A 24,238-nucleotide genomic window follows, 5' to 3' on the forward strand; every position below is an offset into this window, starting at 1 on the left:
AGGAGGAAGGTAGTACAGACTTGGGTGATGTGGCGCAGATGGATTGGGCATAGAGGATGATTTTCGATATCGTCAATCCGGCTTTTTGATCTTCTAATTATGACTAAGAGTGTGTACATGATGATGACACGAGGTCATGTCCTATTGATATTGGGCATAGTTCATATTACGACGAGGGGCCATATTGTAGCACCCCCTACGTCACTACACCTAAGTACACTAATTATTATACTCTTTCTTTGTTTCAACCCATTTATAAGAAATTTTCATTGAACTTGTAAAATAAATTCTATTTTTATCAATACAATATGTAAATATCATAAGAGATAATAAATATCGTTAAAAGTTTATATTTACTTTTTACTGATATACTCATGTGCATAACTTTTACAAGAAGATAATGCAACAGCCAAGTGTACAAAATTTTAAATGCAAAACCAATAAAAGACTAGTATGTTTAATAACCACGTTGTCCAAAATCTCGACTTCAGATGTCACGGTTGACCCACCTAATAAGAGTGACGGTACGGCTCAAAATCCAAGCAGTGTGACGTATCTCCTGAAAAATATGTGGCAAGAAATAAGTTGCATACTCAATAAGTATAGTCAATCAATCTATATATATACACATATGCAATAAGTTAATCATAATACAATCACACCAACTAGCAAATATTCATCATATAATAACAACATATGTAAGAAATAACACATGCCCACAATCATTTATCAGTCCAATACATAATATCTGACACTATAGTTCATTTTCTTAGGGCTCTGCCTACTAAGTTAGAATGTATCACTCAATGGTATTTGTCGGCTATCATCACCTCAATCGTAATATCTCATCATTTTTTTCTTAATATCACACAACACACAACTCGTATGACATCCCATCATCAATCACAACACTCAACTCGTTTGATATGCCATATCATTTCCATTGATCAATAACAACATGCAACTCACCATTAATCATAAAATCAAACAAAAAATATCACATAGACTTCATTTAGATTGGTACATAATTATGTTTCTAATTAAATTCATTGCCGGAATCCTTCCATCCAAATACAAAAATAGGAAATTTGAAAATCTAAGTTCATCATGACAAACTGAAATGTGGCACGTCACATATATAACTGCACGATAATTTCTCATCAATTTTTCATTGTTGAAAATCAGAAGTCGTCCAGGCAAACACTGCACAAAAATAACTCTTCTTGATAAAACCTTTCCTATTTTGTTCCCTTCATCTCTTCAGTCTCAGCACTAACGCAGATCGCGTGCACGGACGAAAGTGACATTGAGGAGTAGGCATCGGCCCTCTCCTTGCACGAACTCACAGATGCATCTGTCCTCTTGTTCCACGAAGTTCAATCTGCATAGGCTTCTCCAGCCTCCTGCGACTACCATCCTTCCGTCCTTCCATTTTTTGCACTTTGCATGAAACTTCCTCCCTTTAGGATCAACCAACGTCATGTCTTGTGTGAAGTCAAGGTTGCTATATTTGATTATATCCATGGGAATAAACTATCACCAGATGAAGGGATTGTCTTAGAAGTGGATACATAGGACGAAATGTAATAACAACCTTCAATTCTATTACATATATATAATGCTATAATTGTGCCATATTAAACCTCACCAAGTCGCCCTTCCTTTTCGGCATGATTTTGGTGACAAAATAAGGATTCGTCGGCTGTTCCAACAGTCCAGCTTGGAAGATCTCCATGCCATACTTACCACTGAAGTTTATCCATTGTCCTGCTTTGTTTCTATTAGGACCACCCACATCTACATAAAGTTAATTCCCACTAGATCATCTGGTAAGAATAAGCTAAATACAAAATGATAAGACTATGTTGCAAGAAGACTGCTAAATTACCCGTGTGATTAACTTGTTCACGTACTTCATGCCTGTGTTCTTGATGGACCAGACGGCAATTTCCATCCTCAGTCTCTTCATCATCCTCATAATTATCTCGTTCTCGTCTCCTGAATATGTAATCATGATCCTCACTTTCAGTTTCCTCCTCGGAATCCTGTTCCTGCTCGTCTCCATCCGTAAGTATAAGGGGCCGGGACACGTTCTTCTCAGTTGCGGATAATCCATATAATTTCACATTGAACAAACTGTCACAAAAATACTCGAACACCAAAATGTCTCCGCTTGTCAAGAAATTATCGTCCACAAACTTAACCCAACCATCGCGAATATACCAATCATCCCCAACTTGTGCCACTTTTACGGGCCAAACGTTGTTCCATCGGTCTCTCAAGTATACTTTCTCTGGAAATGCTTTGCGGACGCGCTGCACGAATGCTTGAGGAATTTTCTGTTATGCAAATAAATAAATAAATCAATTTAGATCAAGGAGTAGCATCATCAGTGCATGAAACTTAAATTTCTTATAATTTTTTGTATCGAAATTTTTACTTTGCACCATTTATGATTGAAATGTACATATCCAATAGTTTTCTCGTTTTCTTTTATAAAAATGGTAATTATATGATTACATCAATGTTTCATTAAACTAATTAAGCACTACATCGATTCGATAAATAGGTAAACATAACAAAAAACTGTGAAATAAAATTATATAAAATGAGAAGTTATATCAACATGTCTGATGGGACGATTGCCTAGCAGGAAAATACTTAAAAATTATACAAGAAACATGAAGTGATATCTTAATTTTGATTAAATATTAGAGACCCTTTATTCATATTTCTTGTTAGGGTTTGATATCTTAAGTTTATTTGCTTTTCATGCTCTTATGCTAAGTCTTGTTATTTTTATTACGAGATTCTCTAGTCTTTTCAAACAAGATCAACTGATTTTTACACATACACACGAGTCATCCTTGTATGCAAGTATTTACTTTTCCTTTGATACACAAACACATCTTTATTCTTTTGCCCCACATAAACAGTAATTATAAAATTGAGAATTTTTTTAAGCTAAATTGAAAATACGGTATTGGCAATATAAAATGTCAAGTGACAGTGACAAAATTTGAAATAATAACAATATTTCTGTATATATTTGTAGTGATATATTTTGCATATGAATTATGTCCGTTTTTACATTTTATCTTGTTAACCTTTTTTGTGTTAACTTACCATTTCAATTTTAAGAAATTTGCACTATGCCATTAATGACCATTTTCTTATCAATCTTTTTGCATAAAGCATCACATTCAATTGACATGTGAAAAAAATCACATTACATTGCCCTCCAACATCATATACGCGCTGAAAAATCAATAAAAACACGGTCATATATTGCAAAGTGCAAATTTCGCAAAGTTGAGATGGAAAATTGACACAAAAAAATTTAAATGACAAAGTGCAAAAAAAAAATATAGTTCAAAAGAAAATGTAATTTATCTTAGTGCTAACAACATCTTGTCGACATATCGCCTAATTTTTTCTTTCATAGTGTTTGCTCGTAAGACCTACTTGAATACATTTATGTTTACCATAAATACTAACAAGTGAATTATAATTAACACGTCAAAAGAACTAATGGATTTCCAATAAAAGATTGAGCATAAAATAGTTTGCCTATACAAATTCCATAATTTTATTTCATATTCAACCAAAAAAAATAACAATGAATAAGAATTTTATTGACAGATCAATTTTCCCAGTAACCCTTCCCATAGAAATTTGACATTTATATATTAGGTCTTACATATTCATTCAAATCTAAATCTCTAAATTGAATCAAGTAAGACAAATTATTAATTTTTAAGTTAAATCTGAATTGCCCATTTAAATAAAATAAAATAATATAAGACCCCTTGATTTACCTGGTTCAAAATATCCACCTCACATCTTGAATAAATAAAACCCTAGGGTTCATAAATGGATGCAGAAAAATTATTTTATTATTAAATATCACGAAAAAAGAAAAAAAAAATAGGCGTACGTGCAGCACACCACAGACTATTTTTCTACATTACTTTAAAAAATAAAACTTAATTTATAAATATTCCTTTTGATAAGGAAATTTTTTAGCAATATATATATATAATTAAAAATCAAGAGATGAGTGAAAACTTAAGTAAAATTACCAAATCGTTGTTGTTGATTTCAGCTATGTAGACCTTGAAGAAAGCTGCTGGCCTCTTCATCCTCTCAATTATGGATACCACAATTCTGCTCTACACTGAAAAAACAATGAATTAATTACAAGAAAAACAATTAATTATGATGGGAAATAAAAAATAAAAATGAAAACGGGGTTTATGTATAGGGACGAAGAGAAAAGGAAGATCTGATAAATTGCCTGCAAAAAGAACTAAAATTGATGGGAGATTTGAGGTTTGTGAAATTGTCGAGGTGTATGTAAATTTTTTACCTCTTCTTGGAGTGGAGATTTTTGTAGGCAAGAAATTAGGTGACTAAATCTGGTTAATAAATTTACCTTTTTGGTGAAAGAGGTATTAATTACGACACACACGTTGAGGAAAGACTACCCAAAAAAATTAATTCTTCCTTACTAGCAATAGTTGCACGTGATGCTTGCTCATATTACTTAATTAATTGAGTACATCATAAAATTATTCACAATAGGCAAAATTTGTCTAAGGGTGTGCAGCTTCTTTGTCCTGCTATTGCGTGGACTCCTCAACTGGGCATCAGCAGTCGGTGTTAGGTCGGGGAGCAATATTTGGATTCCCATCTTGTCGAATAGGTTGCCCAACATAAGTTTAATTTCCTAAAGTTGTTTGAGATTGGAGGTTCTGGGGGCGAGGCGGGACTAGATGCAGTTATTTCTGTCCAAATCCAGAAAAATCCGTCAATAAATGACGAACTCCATTAGAAATATGGTAGGCCAGGGCTAAGGCAGTAATCTCAACGGAGATTAGGATGAGCTTTGATGAATAAAAGAAAAATTGGTAGACATTCTCATAGGTGAAGCAAATCAAACCTATTTTCAGACAAAGAAGATAAAAAAAGAAAACGATAGTGGCTAGGAAAGCTCCGGAGATTCTATGGGAAATTGGAAACATCGAAGTAAGCTTGTCGATGTTTTGTAGTCTTTGATCCACGGGTGAGCGGCATCTTATGTAAATAGACACTACTAGTTAATTCAGGCCGTATATGAAATCAAATATCATTATATACAATAACTCATCTGTAAATGAGTTTGTTAATCTCATTAAGAAAGTTCATATATATATATATATATATATATATGTAATCCACTTTTTTTGAATTATGTGATGAGGACAAGTTAGTTGGCACTATTATCTAAATTTAAAGAGTATATATAATTTAAATTCAAACAAGGACATACAACAATTAAACCCAAAATGAAAATTAACCTGGAGACATAACTCAAAATAAAAACTGATTCTGGAGACATAAACATATGATTACTATCGCATGATTTTGTACTGTGTTGGATGTGCAGCGGAAGGGCCCTCAAGAACCAAAAAACTGGTAAGGCAAAAAATACATATTAATCTGAAGAACTTAAAAATTATGTCATGTCACCATTCATAACTCATCCATGTTCAACAAGTTCGAATATTATGCAAGTGTCATAACATATATATTAAGGGACCACCAACCACCTGAAACCTCCAACTCAAAGAAGTTCACTGGCCCAAATCATTTAATTGCTGTACTACATGCACCAGTAGTGCATGAAACACTGGTAACAAAGGAATCAAAGGTGAGCCTCTCAGCATCAAAAAAGGAACTTTTCTAACTGGGAACCAAATGGCAGCAACTAAAATAACAACAAAGTAGGGGTTCAGATAATCGCTTCATGCCAACTTAACCTCAACTACTCAAAAGTCTCAAGCAGTGGGGATTATGCAGTAAACTGCATAAAGTTACCGTGAATTGCGAGTTTGAGACTGGGTTTCACTTACATGATACCAACCACAAACAAATCCTATATTGACTCAAAATCTTGCTTGGCATATTTGGAAAGTAAAACACAAAGAATAGTAGAGGAGTTAATTGAGGGTCCCTACTTCAGATTCCCCTACAAAAATATTTAATTACAGTTCACAGAAAGCTCAGCGTAATGAAATTTCAAACACTTCTTCTATAGAAAGGATGACAAACCATTATGAGAACACGATAACAGAGCCATTTTATGTAGTCCTTAAAACAATAGCACAAAATACATATATTACAGCACAGTACCGAACATGACATCAAAATGGATGAGAATATACAGCTCTGGGGAACATATTTCCTTGTATCTGTCTACATCTCTTCTGTATGCAAATACCAAAAATGCTACTCCAGTCAAAACAAATGAAAACTGCCACTGACTAAGATGCCAAGACCTTGAAGAGGGAGAGAGAGAAAGCGACAGATGATGGCCGGCAGGGGCGCAACGGCTGTGAGAGGAGAGTGAGAGACGGCGATGAGAGGAGAATGAGAGACCTACGCCGTATTTGCAGAGAGATGTGGTGAAAAGGGAAATGAGAGAAGCATTTGTGGCCAAGTCCCAACTATACATTAGTATTTTGGGACGACATTAGTAGTTCCAATTGTTGTCCCAAAGATAGTAACTTAACAAATCAATGTCGTTGATCCGGGTCGAATTATTCGATCTCCTGAGACGATCTCACTGCACATTGACTAACTCTTCCGAAACAGATTTTGGGTCCCCTGAGAATAAAACACGCACCGTGAGCTCGTCGGGCACGTCCCCGACAATGACCCTCCGACGCTCAAGTTAGGTTGATCGAGTGAAATGTATACGATCTCAAAGTTCGATCTCAATTAATGCATAACAGTTACCTCATTTATGGCGTATTAGGGTCTATTTATAGAACACAGTTGTACGTCAAGTACTGGGCCACGTGGCCTTATCTTGCCGGTTCACGTTCTGATCGAACGGTCGTCATTGTCCGGGTCTTCCATCAGTCTATGCGACCCGGGTCGGGTCCTCTGCGACCCGCCCGCTACAAAACACGCGGATCCTGGTCGCAAAAATGACTATAATGCCCTTAATGAAGGGCATTTCGGTCTTTTTGCAGGGGTGATATATATATACCCATCATTACTCCCCCACTTTTTCAAAGTGCAAGTTTGTTGGCGTTCATTAAAGATCGAAAAGATCGAAAAGACCGAAATGTCCTTCAAAATCCTCGTCGAAAAGGTGGGGGCGGATATATATCACCCCTGCAAAAAGACCGAAATGCCCTTCATTAAGGGCATTATAGTCATTTTCGCGACCAGGATCCGCGTGTTTTATAGCGGGCGGGTCGCAGAGGACCCGACCCGGGTCGCATAGACTGATGGAAGACCCGGACAATGACGACCGTTCGATCAGAACGTGAACCAGCAAGATAAGGCCACGTGGCCCAGTACTTGACGTACAACTGTGTTCTATAAATAGACCCCGATACGCCATAAATGAGGTAACTGTTATGCATTAATTGAGATCGAACTTTGAGATCGCATACATTTCACTCGATCAACCTAACTTGAGCGTCGGAGGGTCATTGTCGGGAACGTGCCCGACGAGCTCACGGTGCGTGTTTTGTTCTCAGGGGACCCAAAATCTGTTTCGGAAGAGTTAGTCAATCTGCAGTGAGATCGTCTCAGGAGATCGAATAATTCGACCCGGATCAGTTGGCGCCGTCTGTGGGAACATCTGAGAATTCTTTATCATTATGGAAGGTTCATCGAGGAGAAATGCTGCGGAAGAGGAGACACCCAGGAAAGGAACAGGAACCAACATCCAACTAACTCCTGACGAGTTACAGAAAATGATAGAGGAGGCAAGTCGAAAAGCAATTGTAGAATACGAAAGGAGAACAACGACCCCCCTAGTCAAGGAAACGCCTAGGAGGCAGTTATTCGAAAGTGTTGAACCACTGAGGGAATCAAGGGTGCAAGGCGAACAGGAACGTCGCAGCAAGTGACCAGCGTCGTCCGACGCAGGCTCTAGCAGTCATGGACGTGCGAGGAGAAGGGAGCTCGTGATATCCCGGGCCGAAGTAGAAAGTGTGGGCAAATAGATACACAGCCTGACCAAACAGATCGACGAACTGAAGAAGTGAGGGGAGATTGTCTCGCAAAACAAGAATTCCCCTTTCTGTAACGACATCCTCATCCAAATAGTCGAGCTGGGGTTCAGGGTACCCGATCTGAGGAGATATGATGGGATGAGAGACTCGTAGGAGCATGTGGCTGCGTTCGAAATGGTGATGAATCTTTACGGACAGTCACCCCCGATAATGGCGAAATTGTTTGCGACCACACTCACAGGGAAGCTCAAGAGTGGTTTACCAATCTGCCTCGTGGAAGTATCGAATCTTATGAACAGCTCGTGCACAAATTCAATTTTCATTTCGCGAGTAAGAAGAAGCAGAAGAGATCCGCCACCCATCTATTCAACATCCGGCAGAGGGAGGACGAAACTTTGAAATCATGGGCCGGTTCAACAACGAAACTTTGGAGGTGCAAGAGCTAAGGATCGATATGCTCGTGAGTATCCTCATTCACGGGCTTAGAAAGAGCTCCTTCGCATCAGCCCTCGCGCGCGACCCGCCCACTGATGTCGAACAACTGATAGCGTTAGCACAGAAGTACATCGACGAAGAGGAGATGAACGCGATGAAAGATTCTGAACGAAGGGAACGAGATTATGTACCCAGGCGAGCTCAGGAGAACAGGGAAGGAGGGCACAAGCAACCAAAAACAGAGAAGCGGAAGGAGCCCAAATACATCCCAAAATACCACAACTACACTCCCTTGGCTATGTCGCGAGAGAAAGCCCTGATGATGGTTGAAAATGCCGACCTACTGAAGTGGCCCAGGCATACGAGGTACACTCCCTCCAAGAAAACTTCCAACAAATACTGCTGATTCCATCGGGAGAGGGGGCACAACACCGAGGAGTGCTATCAGTTGAGAGATGAGATCGAAAGGCTTGTCAGACAGGGATATTTTAGGGATCGCGTGCCCCCAAATTGCAAAATCGGTGGAGAAGGAAGGAGAAGCAGATCGAGAAGCCGCGATCGAGACAGAAACCTGGGACCATAAAAAACCGACAGAGCCCCGATGGGCGGAAACAATGCACCCACCAAGGGTGTCATATACACGATCGCAGGAGGACCGACCGCGGGAGATTCGAGCCGAACACGAAAGAGATGCGCTCGAGCGGCCGGCTCGATTCGAGAAAAGGAGTTTGTGCTGAAGGTAGAGGATGAAGATGCTATCTCGTTAACAGTTCAGACAGACTGGAGGAGAGTGGAGAACAGAACGACCCGATGGTCGTCAAGTTAGATATTGCAAACTTCACCATTCACAAAGTGTTGATTGATAGTGGGAGCTCCGCGGACATCATCTTCAAAAACATGGTGGATCGAATGGGGCTGGAGAACGCGAGGCTCGAACCCGTGAAAACCCCGTTAGTCGGCTTCGGGGGAAGCGAAGTGGCCTCACTGGGGACGATTGAACTGCCAGTATCCATGGGAGAGGAACCAAAAAGGAAAACCCTGATGGTCAAGTTCTTGGTGGTGGATACTCCATTCACATACAACGTTATAATGGGTCGGCTAGGACTGAACTCGTTCCGGGCGTCATCTCCACGTACCACATGAAGATGAAGTTCCCTACCGAATACGGGATTGGGGAAGTATAGTGCGACCAGAAAGAGGCTCGAAAATGCTACAACCTATCTATAAAGGGAGAGCCGAGGTCGAAGAAGCAGAAAGTCAGAGAAGATACGGAGCCCCGACCGTATGAAGTGGAGCACATGAAGCCCAGCGGCGAATACAAAAGGTGCAGCTAGTACCGGATGAGCCCGAGAGAACCACCTGGATTGGCACGAACATGGAAGGGAAGCTAGCCATGATAGAATTTTTGAGAAAGAATGTTGACATATTCGCATGGAACTCCTCGGACTTCACGGGGATCGATCCCGGGGTTATCGTTCACCACCTCAACGTCGACCCAAAAGCTCGACCGGTGCAGCAAAAGAAGAGATCGTTTGGGGGTGACAAGAATGAAATAATCAGACAAGAGGTCGAAAAACTGTTAAGAGCCGGGTACGTGTCCGAGATTCAGTATACCGATTGGCTCTCAAACGTCGTGTTAGTTCCCAAATCCTCGGGAAAATGGCGTATGTGCGTTGATTTCACAGACTTAAACAAAGCCTGCCCGAAATATCCGTATCCCTTGCCAAGAATTGACTTGATGGTCGACTCCACAGCCGGGTTCGAAATGTTCTCGATGATGGATGCTTACCAAGGATACCACCAGATCCACATGGCGAAAGAAGACCGAGACAAGAGTTCGTTTGTCACGGAAAAAGGGATCTATTGCTATAACATGATACCATTTGGGCTGAAGAACGCGGGTGCCACATATCAGCTGCTAGTAAATCAAATGTTCGGAAATCTCTTGGGAAAGACTATGGAAGTATACGTGGATGATATGCTAGTGAAGAGCAGGAGGTCGCAGGATCACTTGGAAGATCTCTCTCAGGCGATCAAAAAATCCAAGCCATAATGGGCTTGAGGTCGCCAAATTCGATCAAAGAGATGCAGAAGCTTAGGGGAAAGATCGCATCCTTAAGCAGATTTATATCACGATCGGCAGACAGAAGCTTACCATTTTTCAAAGCTTTAAGGAAGCCCAAGAGTTTCGCGTGGACTCCAGAATGCGAACAAGCTTTGCAGGAATTGAAGGAATATCTCACGAAGCCTCCACTGCTCGCGAACCCTAGAGAAGGGGAGACATTATTTTTGTATCTTGGGGTGTCCGAGAACGCGATCAGCTCCGTATTGGTGAGAGAAGAAGCTAGCAACCAGAATCCAGTCTATTATGTCAGTAAAATGCTCCAGGGGGCAGAATCGCGATATTCAGAGATGGAAAAACTCGCCCTTGCATTAGTAGTGACTGCCTGAAAACTACGACCATATTTTCAGTCGCACAAAGTGGTGGTGTTGACGAACCACCCTCTTAAGCACGTGATGTCGCAGCTGGAAGCCTCCGGAAGATTGATCAAATGGGCGGTCGAATTGGGGCAGCACGATATTGAGTACCAACCCAAAACAGCCCAGAAGGCGCAGGTGCTCGCAGATTTCATCACAGAGCTGTCCGACGACCAGAAGGAACCCGAAGCGGCTGATCACCCCTATTCGAAATGGATACTGCATGTTGATGGGTCCTCTGACGCGAATAATGGAGGAGCAGGCATATTGATCCAAGGACTAGGGGGAATCGAGATCGAAGTTGCCGCTCGCCTATCATTCCCGGTGACAAACAATGAGGCGGAGTATGAGGCATTGGTATTGGGACTGGAGCTTGCACATGAAGCAGGTGCTCGAGACCTGGAAGTTTTTACCGACTCACAGTTGACTGCAATGCAAATCGAAGGAACATACGAGACGAGAGAGAGAACAATGACCCAATATAAAGAGATCGTGCAGCGAGTGATGGGGAGGTTCAGTAGATGCTCCGTTTTGCAGGTCCCCAGAGTAGAGAACGACAAAGCGGATGCTCTGTCGAAGTTTGGAGCGGCAATGGATGGAATCCGAGATCGCAAAATCACAGCCTTAGTACGCGAGCAGTCGGCCCTTGCGAGTAGAACGGAAGTCCAGGTCGTCTCAGAGGCAGGGTCTTGGATGAGCGAAATCGTGAGGTACCTCGAGGACGGGACCTTGCCTAGCAATCCGGTGGCGGCGAAAAGAGTCAGATTTTGAGCTGCTCGATTCACGTTGTTGGAGGGCCAGCTCTACAAACGGATAGTGGACGGCCCTCTCTTGAAATGCTTGGATGAAGAGAGAGCCTTATACGTAATGCGTGAAATACACGAAGGAAGCTGCGGAAATCATTCAGGGGCGAGATCGCTAGCTCAGAAAGTAATGCGACAGGGGTATTTCTGGCCCATCCTAGTCGGAGATGCCAAGAACTTGGTGAGAAAATGTGAAAACTGCCAGAGGTATGCTTCCTTAATACATCAGCCCGCGACCCCGATGGAACCAATCAAGATAGCGTGTCCGTTCGATCAGTGGGGAATCGACATCGTGGGACCCTTTCCTCCCGCGCAGGCACAGAAGAAATTCATCATTGTGGCGGTTGAATATTTTTCCAAGTGGGTCGAAGCGGAGGCAGTGGCCAAAATATCCGAGAAGGAAGTCATCAACTTCATCTGGAAGAACATCATATGCAGATTTGGTATACCTCGGATACTGATATCTGATAATGGCACGCAGTTCCAGGACAGGAAGATCACGGAATGGTGCAAGGAGCTAAAGATCGTACAGCACTTCACGGCAGTTGCGAACCCTCAGGCGAACGGACAGACCGAGGTGACGAACCGGACGATCTTACAACACTTGAAGACGCGCCTCGAGAGCAAGGGTTCGTGGGTTGACGAGCTGCCTGGGGTCTTGTGGGCTTATCGCACAACACCACGAATCGCTACGGGCGAGACCCCTTTCTGCCTAGTAAACGGGACCGAGGCCATCATTCCAGCAGAAATCGGGGAGGAATCACAAAGAGTCATGCAGTACGAACCCGAGACGAATCGAACCGAGTGAAGCTTCGACCTCACCGTCGTTGAAGAAAAGAGGGAGGCCGCATACGCTCGAATTTTACACCACAAGGGTTTAATGATGAAGAGCTACAATTGCAGAGTTCGAGCACGCCAATTGCAGGTGGGAGATCTCGTGTTGAAAAAGGCAGAGGCCTCAAAACACGTGGGAAAGCTGGAACCGCCCTGGGAGGGCCCTTACAAAGTGATCGAGATTAGAAAGAAGGGCACGTATAGACTGCAAGACATGCAAGGTCGAGAACTACCACGTCCTTGGAACATACAAAACCTGAAGAAGTTCTATGCTTAAAACGAGGAGCCTGTGAAAGGCCATCAACTGACGGATCGAACAAGGAGCCTGTGAAAGGCCATCAACTGACGGATCGAACAAGGAGCCTACGAAAGGCCACCAACAAGGAGATCGAACAAGAAGAATGTGAAAGGCCATCTACCAGCTGATCGAACAAGGAGCCTGTGAAAGACCATCAACCAGCTGATCGAACAAGGAGCCTGTGAAAGACCATCAACTGACGGATCGAACAAGGAGCCTGTGAAAGGCCATCAACGAACAGATCGAACAACGAAGGACCCGTCAGCAGAAAAATCATACGCGAAGACTTCTAGCAGATTACCAATTGTATATTTTAAGGTCAGGAAGATTGTGTCCATGTTGAACATTGTTATTATTAAACATTTGTACCCACTGTAATTTACCCAATGGGATTTATAAAATTGTATTTGTTTTCATGCTTATATTCGTGTGTGTACCTTCCTATGTCTTTATTATCATTCGTTACTTGAATCTTCTAAGTACAAAACGCGAACTGAAAAAGACGCGTCCAACATGCGATCTGAAAAAGACGCATTCAAGCAAAACGTGAACTGAAAAGACGCGTCCAACATGCGATCTGAAAAAGACGCACCCAGGCAAACGCGAACTGAAAAAGACACGTCCAACATGCGATCTGAAAAAGACGCATTCAAGCAAAATGCGAACTGAAAAAGACGCGTCCAACATGCGATCTGAAAAAGGCGCACTCAAGCAAAACGCGAACTGAAAAAGACGCATCCAACATGCGATCTGAAAAAGACGCACCCAGGCAAACGCGAACTGAAAAAGATGCGTCCAACATGCGATATGAAAAAGACGCATTCAAGCAAAACGCGAACTGAAAAAGACGCGTCCAACATGCGATCTGAAAAAGACGCACTCAAGCAAACGCGAACTGAAAAGGACGCGTCCAACATGCGATCTGAAAAAGACGCACCCAAGCAAACGCGAACTGAAAAAGACACACCCCGGACATACGATCCGAAAAAGATGTGCTACGTGAGCCAACTGGAAGAACGATCGAAAGGAGGCAAGCTTCATGCGATCAGAGAGATATACAATTGGCAGATAAAGAAGCAAAATGCGCGAGCTACCAAAAGTTGGAAGGAAATTTTTCCATTAACAGAATGTCATATACAGGGGTCATAAAAAATCCTCACCCCGATGTCCTGTTTACAAAAAATGATGTTTCTAAAAATCTCTAGGATTTACATTTTGATCAGTCAGCTCAAATCCTATTACAAAAATAGAAGATCGGGATTGATCAGGCATCAGCTTCCGCCTCTAGCTCGTCCCTCAGGACCATAAACTCGTCGTCTTTCAGCTCAGGATCCGGGGGAAGAGGTTGGAGGTCGCCATCAAGCGAGATGTCCAATTTGTTGTGGTCAAAAGACTCGTTAAATCCGCTAAGCTTTTCGACCTGAGACAAGCAGGTCTCATAGCCTTTGGCGAACGAGTCCGCAGACTTGACCTCGAGAGCGGTCGTGAAAGTATCGGTCTTAAAAAAATCACGAACCGCGGACATCCTAGAGCCGGCCAAAACGCGCTGATGTTCTTCGATCGGAATGCAACCGGCTTGGCCTTCTTCTACCCCACGCTTGCGGCCCTCCTCGAGGCCAGCCTCACGCCCGGCCTCGAATGCCTCTTTCTTGGCCTCCGATAGAGCCACTTCATGTTCAGATCGGAGGATCTCTTTCTTCTTCTTGGAGGCATCGAGCTCGGCTCGCAGCTTTTGGACCTCGTCGCTCAAAGCCAGCAGATTATCCTCCTCGCTCTTCCTCGTCTCGCTCTGCCAACTGAGCCTTAAGATTCTGCACCTTTTGGTCAGATTGAATGAAACTCATTCGGTAATGGGTGCACTTAAGACTCAGGCTCCGGACGAAGGTCATGACCTGCAAGGTCAAAGACAGCGAATAAGAAGATCGAACTGATGAAAAATCAAGGTAGATCAGCTGATAGATGTACCTGAACCAAGGAGTGAGCAGCGAACTCCTCGAGCTGAATAGGGCTGTTCGTCACCAACGCCCCTTGATCGCGAACGGAAACAAAGGAGTTGTATACAGCAAAAGTGTCGTTTCCTGCTTCGCCATAAAGGGACGAGCTCGACATATCATCCCACTCCGGGGCGGCACGTTACCTCGAAGAGCCGCCTGGCTCTCTTCCCAGCATGAGGCGAGCTGCGCCACTCGCAAAAACTTATCCCGATCTTCTTCTGCTCCAGTCTTGTCTGCGGCTTCCTTAGCCATCCTGCTCAGCACACGCCGGCCTTGCGATTTGGGAGGAGGGGGATGAGAAGGCTCTGCAGGCTCCTTGCCCTTGCCTTTGTCACCAGGTCCTAACTTGGATTTAGGCCCGTGGCTCTTCTTCGGCGAGGACCATGATGCCTGATCGAATCGGAGGACCATGATGCCTGATCGAATCGGAGGCTTCGGTGGCGATGACAGAGCAACAAATGTGATTGGCTACAGTCGAGTGCAAGAACAAGGGCCAAGTGTTCGGTCTTGGTTCTGAGGCTCAGATCTCCAACCAGACCTTCACATCACCATCGCCACCCCCACCAACACTACCACCGCCACAACCAAACCTAGCTAGGAAGACCGCATTGGCCACCTTGAGACGATGATGGCTAACATGATGGTCATGATGAGGACGATGCGGGCTTCCTCCTCACTGCGGGACCGTCACAACCGACCGTAGCACCGCCTCCGACAGCCCCCCTTACCTCAAACCAGGACGATATGGACGTCGCTGATGAGTAGGGTTTAGATTAGGTTTTAATATTTTTTAATTTTTGTAAGATAATATTTCATATTAATTTAATAGTTGCATTAATTATTCATATTTCATAATATTTATTACATTCCATTATTTCATATTTATTCAATTAATTAAATTCATAAATATAATTAATTTAAAATTTATTAAATTAATTTAATTATATATTAAATTTTATTACATAAAAATAAAAAATTATAACATATAGATAAGTTATAAGATTAAAAACTAGAAATAATTTTAGTAATTATAAAGAAAATATTACAGATCTAAATTAATGACCGTTCTTAATACCATTATTAAAAAAATTCTAAACTCGTGTTTCTAAACTGCATTGACCTTCCAAAAATCATTACTAATATCATTTCAAAACTTTTTCCTAAATAGTGGCTAATCATTTCTAATACCATTGCTAATATAGTTTTAAGTACGTGTCCAAAATAAGAATGATTGTTCTTAATATCACTATTAAAATAGTTTTACATATTTGTTCCTAAATAAGACTAACATTCCTAAAATAGTTATAGAAGACTGTTCCAAACAAAAATGTAATCGTGCCTAATACTATTGGAAAGATTGACAAACAAATCATCAAAGACCGTTCCTATATTTATCACCAATACAAATAAATATAATTCCAAAATTCAGGCACGAGTATCACAAAGACCATTCCAAAAGTAACCCAACATAAATAATATACCCGTTCCAGATGTCGTCTAGTCCATTCCAATTAAAAAAGTAAAATTTTTTAGACAAATTAGTTAATATTAGGAATGATATCTAGCAATGTGTTACAGTGCCCGTCCCAAATTGAAACGGTCAGGTATGAACCATTTTGTAACGTGATTTATAAGGAAGGATAGCCAACCATTCCAAAAATCGATCCAAATTAATTCGGTCACTTTAAAACCGTTCAAAGGGAAAAAAAGAAAGAAAAAAATCGTTCTTAAACTTGCCCCAAATCCCGCATTCTTTTTGTAGTGTATCCACCAAAATCTTGGAATAACATTGGGACGGCTTTGGACGATTACTATTTTTTGTCCGCTTTTGGGATGAATTTTGGGACGGTAAGTATTACAACGAGACGTTGTGTCCCAATTCCGTCTGAATTTGTCTCAAAACCCTCTCAATTTGGAACGATTTTTAGGACAAATGTTAGTTTTCTCAAAAATCCATTGACCTTATTTTTGTAGTTCAAACAATAAATATAAAAAGAGAGAAAATTAGTACCATTAAGATTAATTGAAAGAGTTGTGGATGTGTATATCTTAAAATAAAATCAAAATTCATAATGCTAATTTTGTTGAGAAATTATACAAAGCAAAACATCAATGCAATTAGAGAAAAGAAATTTTATCGTTCATGCATACCTTCTTGTAGTCAACTTAACTGCACTAAAATACATTAATATAGGCATAAGATGACATTAAAGTAAAATACTCAATCCTTCATTTTAAAATATGCCCACCATATCAAAAGAGTATTTTAAAAATATTATACACTTGATATATATTGATAATGCAAAATAAAGAAGAATCATAAAATTTTTGAATAAAAAAGAATAACTGAGAAAAGCATAGAGAAAAAATGATTGGAATATTTTATTGAACCCAATAGTAAAGAGATCATAATGGTTGCATAACTACTTAAATTGTTATAATAAATTAATATCTTTTGAATCAAGATTCGGTGGAGAAATATGAAACATCAATACTATATACTAATATATACGTTGGTATAGGAATAAAGCCAATATATACATTATTACCAAAAAAAAAAAAATTAGGATTTAACACGGACAAGGTCACCGTTCCAAAATCCGTTCCATATTGGAACAGGCTTTGGAACACATGAGGAACGAATATTAATAGATGACGTCATGGTCCATATTTTTTTTGGATTATAATTTTGGAACGGTCAAACTGTTTCAATATGTCTTCCAAACTAACTATTCCAATATGTGTTCCAAAGACTGCTCCAAAATAGTAACGGTTAATATTTGGAACTCTATTTTGAACACATTATTAAAATTAGGAACAGTCTTGCAATGACCGTTCCTATGTGTGACAATGGATATAAAAAAAATGATAGTTTGAAAATGTATTCCAAAATTAGGTACAATTTAGAACAGTTTTAGTACACACTTAATCAATTATGCCAAAAATCGTTCCAAATTATGTGTTTTACTTAAGAAATAATGTGTTTCAAAAATCGTTTCAAAACCCGCTACAGAATGGAATGTTTTTTGGACCGGATTTTTTGTGGACGATCTGCAAAATAATGTTCTCACATAAATAAAATTATTTTTAAAAATAAGAAAAGAATTCCTATTTAGAAACGATCCAAAAACCAACAGACCGTTTCGAAGACCGCTCCACCTTTGAACGGACTTTAAAAAAAAATCTGTCCTAAATACATTACAATATCCTAAATGAAAAAGGAGGAAAAATCAAAATTTAGGAATGATCAATTTCTTTTAGCCGTTCCAAAATCAGTTCAAAAATTTTAATTTCACATCAAATGAAAAGTGGAGAGAAAATCAAACATAGGAATGGGTTTTCAATATTTGATCGTTCCTAAAATTAAAAGTCGTGCCTAAATGTATAAACTATCCGTTTCTAAAATGATTGACAAAAAATCGTTTCTAAATATGTCCACAAATTCCTTGTTCACTTTTCGATTATGATATCTCAAAATCCGGGACCTTGATTAATTCCAAACTTAAAAGTATAACAATACTTTTATATGTGAACATATCTAGTGGTCTGATCTAAAATCACATGATATGATGGATAGTTGAATCGTTTTTAACCTCGTTAATTATGTATAATTACTATATCTCAGCATTCTTATAACAAAAATGTCCAAAACTTCATTAAATGTAGTATTTTGTCGATTCAATAATTTTCAATGGTCTGATTAAAATTTTAACAGTCTGATTAGGCGATCCAATATAATAGTATAAGATGCTACATACATCTATGTAAGACTAACAATCTTATATATACAAATATACTGATCTTCTAAACATATATCAATTTAATTTAATGCATTATACGTTTTCAATGACCTTAATTAATTTATGGTATACTTTTTCTGATCATTAACATGTTTGAGACGATTTTTCCTATATTTTTTATTTTTCTAATATTTTTTGAAAAAATAGTTTTGACACACAATTAAAAAGCGATTTTTTAGAAAATAGAAATGATTTTGTTAAAAATGCTCCAAAATTTTTGGATAAAATGACATCGTTTTTTGTTTCTAAGAATGGATTTTTGGAGCAGTTTAAAAAATAAGAACAGTTTTTGTTAAAAACGCACCTCAACTGAATAATTAATAGTGGCGGAGTTCACGTATTTATATATAATAAAATAAATAATTAATTATGTAGAGTCAAAAATTGATTAAGACTAATACTGAATAGTGGGAGAAAAATGAGGAGGATGCTGAATATTATTGTTCATATATTGGTACATGAGGGAAAATTAGAACTTGTAATCTCTCTTGCACTCACAGCTTTTGGAAGACACATGCCTGGAACTACAGTAGTGTTCTATTTCATTGAATATATCAGAATAATAAGACTAATTTTCAGTACGTGAGAGACAATGTTGATTGAAACCAAAGCATGCACAGCCTTGAGCATTAATACAAATGAATTAACAAGAAGCAGAACAGGCATGGACTAATTAATTTGTTCCCACATGGAGAAAGCAATAAAGGGTTGGCAGATGTAGTAGCATAGAAAAATGTAATAAGGAGAAGAGGAGAGAAATTAAGGAGCCGTGAGGTAAGCACAGAGCGAACTATTCTTTCGCCTTTTACTAAAGAATACCGTGCGCTTGCCTCAATCAACGGCATACTCTAATTTTTGGAGGGTCTGAAACTCTAAAAGGTTTTGGCCCCTATAATATAATATATGTTGTACTATTTGGTCTCATAAGTTGTTCCAAGAAACTGCTGAAGCATACATACATATTATTCAGTTGAAATGGAAGCTGATTAATGCTGTTGCAGCAGCAGGCACATAAATAGAAATCAAACGTGATAGCATCAGAGATTAATTTCTTTTCTTAACTATTTGCCATTGTACTTAATGAGATATATATATAGTTCGCTCAAAAATCTGATTCTGATCTCCCACATCGGAAATGAACAGAGCATACAAAAGGGTTGTGGGTGCTACAAAAGATTAGGCTCCAGCACTGATTTAATCATACCTTTCTCGGCCTTTTGGCTAAGATCAAGTGTAGTATCTGTTCTTATCAGTTTAATATCTGATACGTGGACCATCGGTCCACATGATATTAAATTAATTTTTCTAGGGGGATAGCCCACCACGGCAGCTTGCTGCTGGGGCTCTCAAGCGTCGCTTTGGCGTTGCACTACTGCCTTGGCCAGGCGCACCTCACCAATTCTAGTCTACATGTCTTCACTAAATATAAACAAAGAGCGTTGTCATCATTGTCTAAACAGAAACCTAGAGCAGCATTATCATCATCGTTGTCAAACAGAAACGTAGAGCAGCATCATCGTCGTCATCATCAATGTGAGATCTAGCAGCAGTAATTCATATCTCATTAACAAACTGCAAATTTAAGTTTTTAATCCACATGCATCCCACATCGAATGAGCATTGTGTGACTAGCAGGGGAGGAGCTCATACTAGCCAAAGGTATCCCAACTTGAAACATACTTACCTGGACGGGGTCGATGGGCGATCAAGAAGGCCCATGGCCTAGGTTGGTGACTTCCATTGCACTTTGGAGGGGTGCTCGCCTAAGGTCTGTCTAAATGGTGGAGCCTACGTCATAATTTGTGGTAGCGGGGGCTTGCGTTCGCGCAGCCCCCAACCCAAATCATAGTATCAAACATGTGTTGTGCTCGATAAATTTGTTCAAGTTTTTATTTGGATATGACAGGAGAAATGATTTTAGTTTGATGGAAGTTGGAATTTTCATAATTCCAGAATTTGTTGACCATATTATAACTATTTGAACAAGTTCCTCCGTGACTTGAAAAGAAAGGTGAAGAACAAAGTGACAGTCGGGGCGTCCATTGTCCAGGCATACATTAGCGAAAAAATCGGGCTATTCACTTTCCACCACTTTGAGCAGCACGTTCTTTGAAAGCGAAGTAGGCATGGTAGAAATGATGATCTTACGAGGAATGATGATAGCATTTCAACTATCCTTGTTGGGGAAGTGGGGCTTCATAGAAGAGATGGCTCTACGGGTTCATGACGTCATTTCATCGAGACTTATGTGTTATGCAACTATGATATAGTCACGCCCTATTACGAGTAAGAATATACATGTTTTTGCACATTGTGATTGTGAACATATATAAAAGAAAAAAAAAATTGGTGGGTGTCCATTTTTCAAAAATCCATTCCAAAATGTATAACAGAAATATGCAAGAATAGTTCCAAAATCTTAAATATACTTGTTACAAAAGTTATCATCTCATACCAAAAAAATATGATGGTTCATATAACAAATCCATTCCAAGTATAAGAAAGCTTCATTATTTCATAGTTATAAATCAAATTCATCAACTTATATACGACGTTTGAACCAAACCTTGAAATCAATTGAATCATTTATCACCCTGATCATAAGGAAGTCTTATTTGTTCAGTAAGTTGCTATCGACAATCAGTCGTACAACATGCCTGAACCAGATAGTATACAACAGAAACGGAAGAAGGGACGTGTCTTCGATTTGGATTTAGAGGGCCACAACTCGTCTTCTGGACCATCATAGCCCAAACCGTTGCCTACACCCACCATGGCCACCACCACACCCAAATCTCGATCAACGAGTCACGAAGCTTGAGGAGAAGTTCATGTATGTGATGAAAAATCTACCCACTCATTTATTGCTCGATTGATCCAGACTCTAGTTAATTCCCCAGCCTCCAACAACAACGCACAAGACGCCCGGAACACTGCTGATGGGGAAGGACGATTTAAATTTAGATTAAGGATCTTCTATTATTTTTAAAATTGTGTTTAAATACGACATTTTTTCATTTACCAGTCAATGATTGTAATAGGTGTCGAGATTGTTACAAGAGCCGACCCAAATTTATAACAGCTTTGGGGCAAGCCGTTACAATTTTTTTTTAAAGCATTTACAAGTTACTGATGTTCTTTCATTACAGAGAATCTGTTCCAAATCTTATAAACCCGTCCAAAAAATCCATTCCAAAAAAATATCTTTTCTTTATTGTATTACATCACTAACAATTCTCAATAAAAAATTTAATTATTAGTAATAATGAAAAAATAAAGCTATCCTTTTTATCAAACAAAAAAAAATATTTTGATCTGATACTATTAACAACATAAAATATAATCCATCAACTAATATAAACATATTCTCAATTTTTCATGAAAACAAATACAATCTAAAATAAAAACAAAACACAACCTGGCCTAAAATTTTCATAAGTAATTTTCCTTTAATAATGTTTCTGAATAATAATTTCAAGTTTTATTACTTATTCAATACAATATGTTGTCCTATTTATTTAAAGTTTTAGCTTAGTATTTTCTTTTACATTATTGTTATGCAATTCACCTAGGATTTGTTTGGTTGGGATCGAAAAATGAATATAACAGAAAAGTAAAAATAAAAATAAATGTATAAGAAACCTCCACTTCGCCTCTAGATCCATCCTTGTCCCTCCGCCGTCGCTTCGCCACTGCCCTCTACTAGTCCATTTCCACCTCTAGCCTCCAAGTGCCACACTCAGGTAGGGCCAACATAATTATGAAAATTTTTTTGCAATTGCTACTTTTTTTTGAAAATTTTGAATTTTTTTCTCTAATTTTATTGTATTTTTTGTAGATTTTTGTGAAAATTTTCAGCAATTTTGGATAAATTTTGTTAAAAGTATATTACTTTTTCAGTAATTTTTAATATACTTTACAATGTTGTAACATAACATAAATAATTAAATACTATTTAATATAAATTTTAGTTAATTATAGTATAGTATATCTAAATAAAATATTATAACTTTGCAAAAAAATTATATTATATTTTTAATTTTAATTTTTCGTTATAGATTCATCATGATCAGGGTCCACCTCCTCCTCTGGGACATGGTTGAGGTTGTAGCCCGCCTGTTCCACATCCCACTGTTGACGCTTCCGACGATTTGGAATCATTGACGCGACCAACCCTACCATTGGAGCCTGCTCAGGTGCCTCAGACCCTGCTTGTGGATCCAACCACGTCAAGTGCATTTGCTGCAGAAGCCAACACATTATAGGCTACCCTACGCCCTTGAAACTTACCAGCATCACCACCACCATCGTCTACCCATAGATATATCTGCCTCACCGGAATGATAAGGTCACAAATTTCCTACAAATCATTTTCATTTAATCTTTTGGCCGAATATTACTGATAAATTATATTTTCTGGTCCGACCAAGATTTCCACAGCGCCATCAATGTTGTGGTGTGAGGCTATTTTTCCCGTTCCTAAGGATGCATGTAAAAAAATTCACTGGATCAGCAGTAGCTCTCGTAGACAATCTCAAGGTAAAAATTCCGAAAATATTTTATTTATATTTTTAAATATTTATTTTACTAGTTACTTATAATTTATTTTTAGCTATGTGAAAATTGCAACTTACTGATGGATTGCAGCGACACGTCCATGTTCAAAGTGTTCCGAATATTCGCTGGGAGGTTCCTACGGAAGCGATTTGTTAATGCTAGGGCACAGTTGGTCCAACCAATGTGGCTAGCCGATGAGATCTAGCTCCAGCTGCAGGATTACTGGACCAACCCAGAGTTTTATGAGGAGGCCGTCAAAAATAAAGCTAATCGGGCGGCAAACAAAGCTACAGTAGCTACAATCATCGTCGGTGATCAACATCAATCGGGATGAACAAACAAGAGTTGATAACTTTTTTTTTCTTTTTTCTTTTTAAATTTTTATGAATATTTAATTTACCGTTGATTGATTTTTTTTTTTTTTGGACGGGAGACACAAATCGATTAAACTCCAAAGGCTTGAGGAGATGTTCATGTATGTGATGAAAAGTCTACCCATCCCTTTATTGCTCGATCGATCCAGACTCCGACAACAATGCACAAGACATTGGGAACACTACTGATGGGGGAGGACGATTTAAATTTTCAATACGGATCTTTTAATTTTTTTTAAATTGTGTTTAAATACAATTTTTAAATGAATTGTTTATTTCTTTTTCTTATTATGTTGTTAACAATCACTTGCATTTTTATTTATTTAAATATTCCAAATTTAGAAATTTCAAAATTCTTTTTTTATAAATTTTAAATTCAAAGAAATTATTAGAATAAGAAATATGGAATTAATTTAAATGCAAAAAAATATTTAACAGTAATTTAATTATTTTAATCAAATATTTTACATTTGTAGCGAATTGTGTAATGAGTATTGCGATACAATTTATGAGCACATAACATAAAACTCGTTAAAAAACTATTCCAAGAAAGTAAAAGGCCGATCAAATTTGCGAAACAAAACTCGTTCCAAAATGAGGTACAACAACTGATAAAAATGATATACAAAATATGTTTCAGAAATTATGTA

The 24,238-nt window shown here is 39.0% G+C and overlaps 2 protein-coding genes and 1 long non-coding RNA gene across 3 annotated transcripts; 2 read left to right on the forward strand and 1 right to left on the reverse strand.

The window, feature by feature from the left end:
- LOC105178298 (putative B3 domain-containing protein At5g66980) lies at positions 950–4,300 on the reverse strand. Its single transcript, XM_020699279.1, has 4 exons — positions 4,083–4,300; positions 1,889–2,339; positions 1,649–1,797; positions 950–1,533 (listed from the first exon to the last, which is right to left on the reverse strand). The coding sequence occupies exons 1-4, from the start codon at positions 4,140–4,142 to the stop codon at positions 1,273–1,275; spliced, it is 921 nt and encodes a 306-aa protein (XP_020554938.1). The 5' UTR covers positions 4,143–4,300; the 3' UTR covers positions 950–1,272.
- LOC105178423 lies at positions 10,503–11,699 on the forward strand. The gene is made up of 2 exons (XM_011101885.1): positions 10,503–10,820; positions 10,923–11,699. Exons 1-2 carry the CDS (start codon positions 10,503–10,505, stop codon positions 11,697–11,699), a joined length of 1,095 nt encoding a protein of 364 aa, XP_011100187.1.
- On the forward strand, positions 19,875–21,030 carry LOC110013186. The gene is made up of 2 exons (XR_002288384.1): positions 19,875–20,190; positions 20,293–21,030. It is a non-coding gene; the product is annotated as an uncharacterized LOC110013186 (long non-coding RNA).

The sequence above is a fragment of the Sesamum indicum genome, linkage group LG15 (genome assembly GCF_000512975.1).
Source record: "Sesamum indicum cultivar Zhongzhi No. 13 linkage group LG15, S_indicum_v1.0, whole genome shotgun sequence".
Classification (NCBI taxonomy): Eukaryota; Viridiplantae; Streptophyta; class Magnoliopsida; order Lamiales; family Pedaliaceae; genus Sesamum; species Sesamum indicum.

What these genes read in the sequence shown, in the direction of transcription:
- LOC105178298 (XM_020699279.1), bottom strand. Translation starts at nt 4,142, where the DNA reads ATGAAGAGGCCAGCAGCTTTCTTCAAGGTCTACATAGCTGAAATCAAC. An exon ending in AAATCAACAACAACGATTTG is followed by an intron (nt 2,340 to 4,082) that starts GTAATTTTACTT and finishes TTTGCATAACAG; the next exon opens with AAAATTCCTCAAGCATTCGT. An exon ending in CGAAAAGGAAGGGCGACTTG is followed by an intron (nt 1,534 to 1,648) that starts GTGAGGTTTAAT and finishes ATCTGGTGATAG; the next exon opens with TTTATTCCCATGGATATAAT.
- LOC105178423 (XM_011101885.1), top strand. Translation starts at nt 10,503, where the DNA reads ATGGGCTTGAGGTCGCCAAATTCGATCAAAGAGATGCAGAAGCTTAGG. An exon ending in ACCAGAATCCAGTCTATTAT is followed by an intron (nt 10,821 to 10,922) that starts GTCAGTAAAATG and finishes CCATATTTTCAG; the next exon opens with TCGCACAAAGTGGTGGTGTT.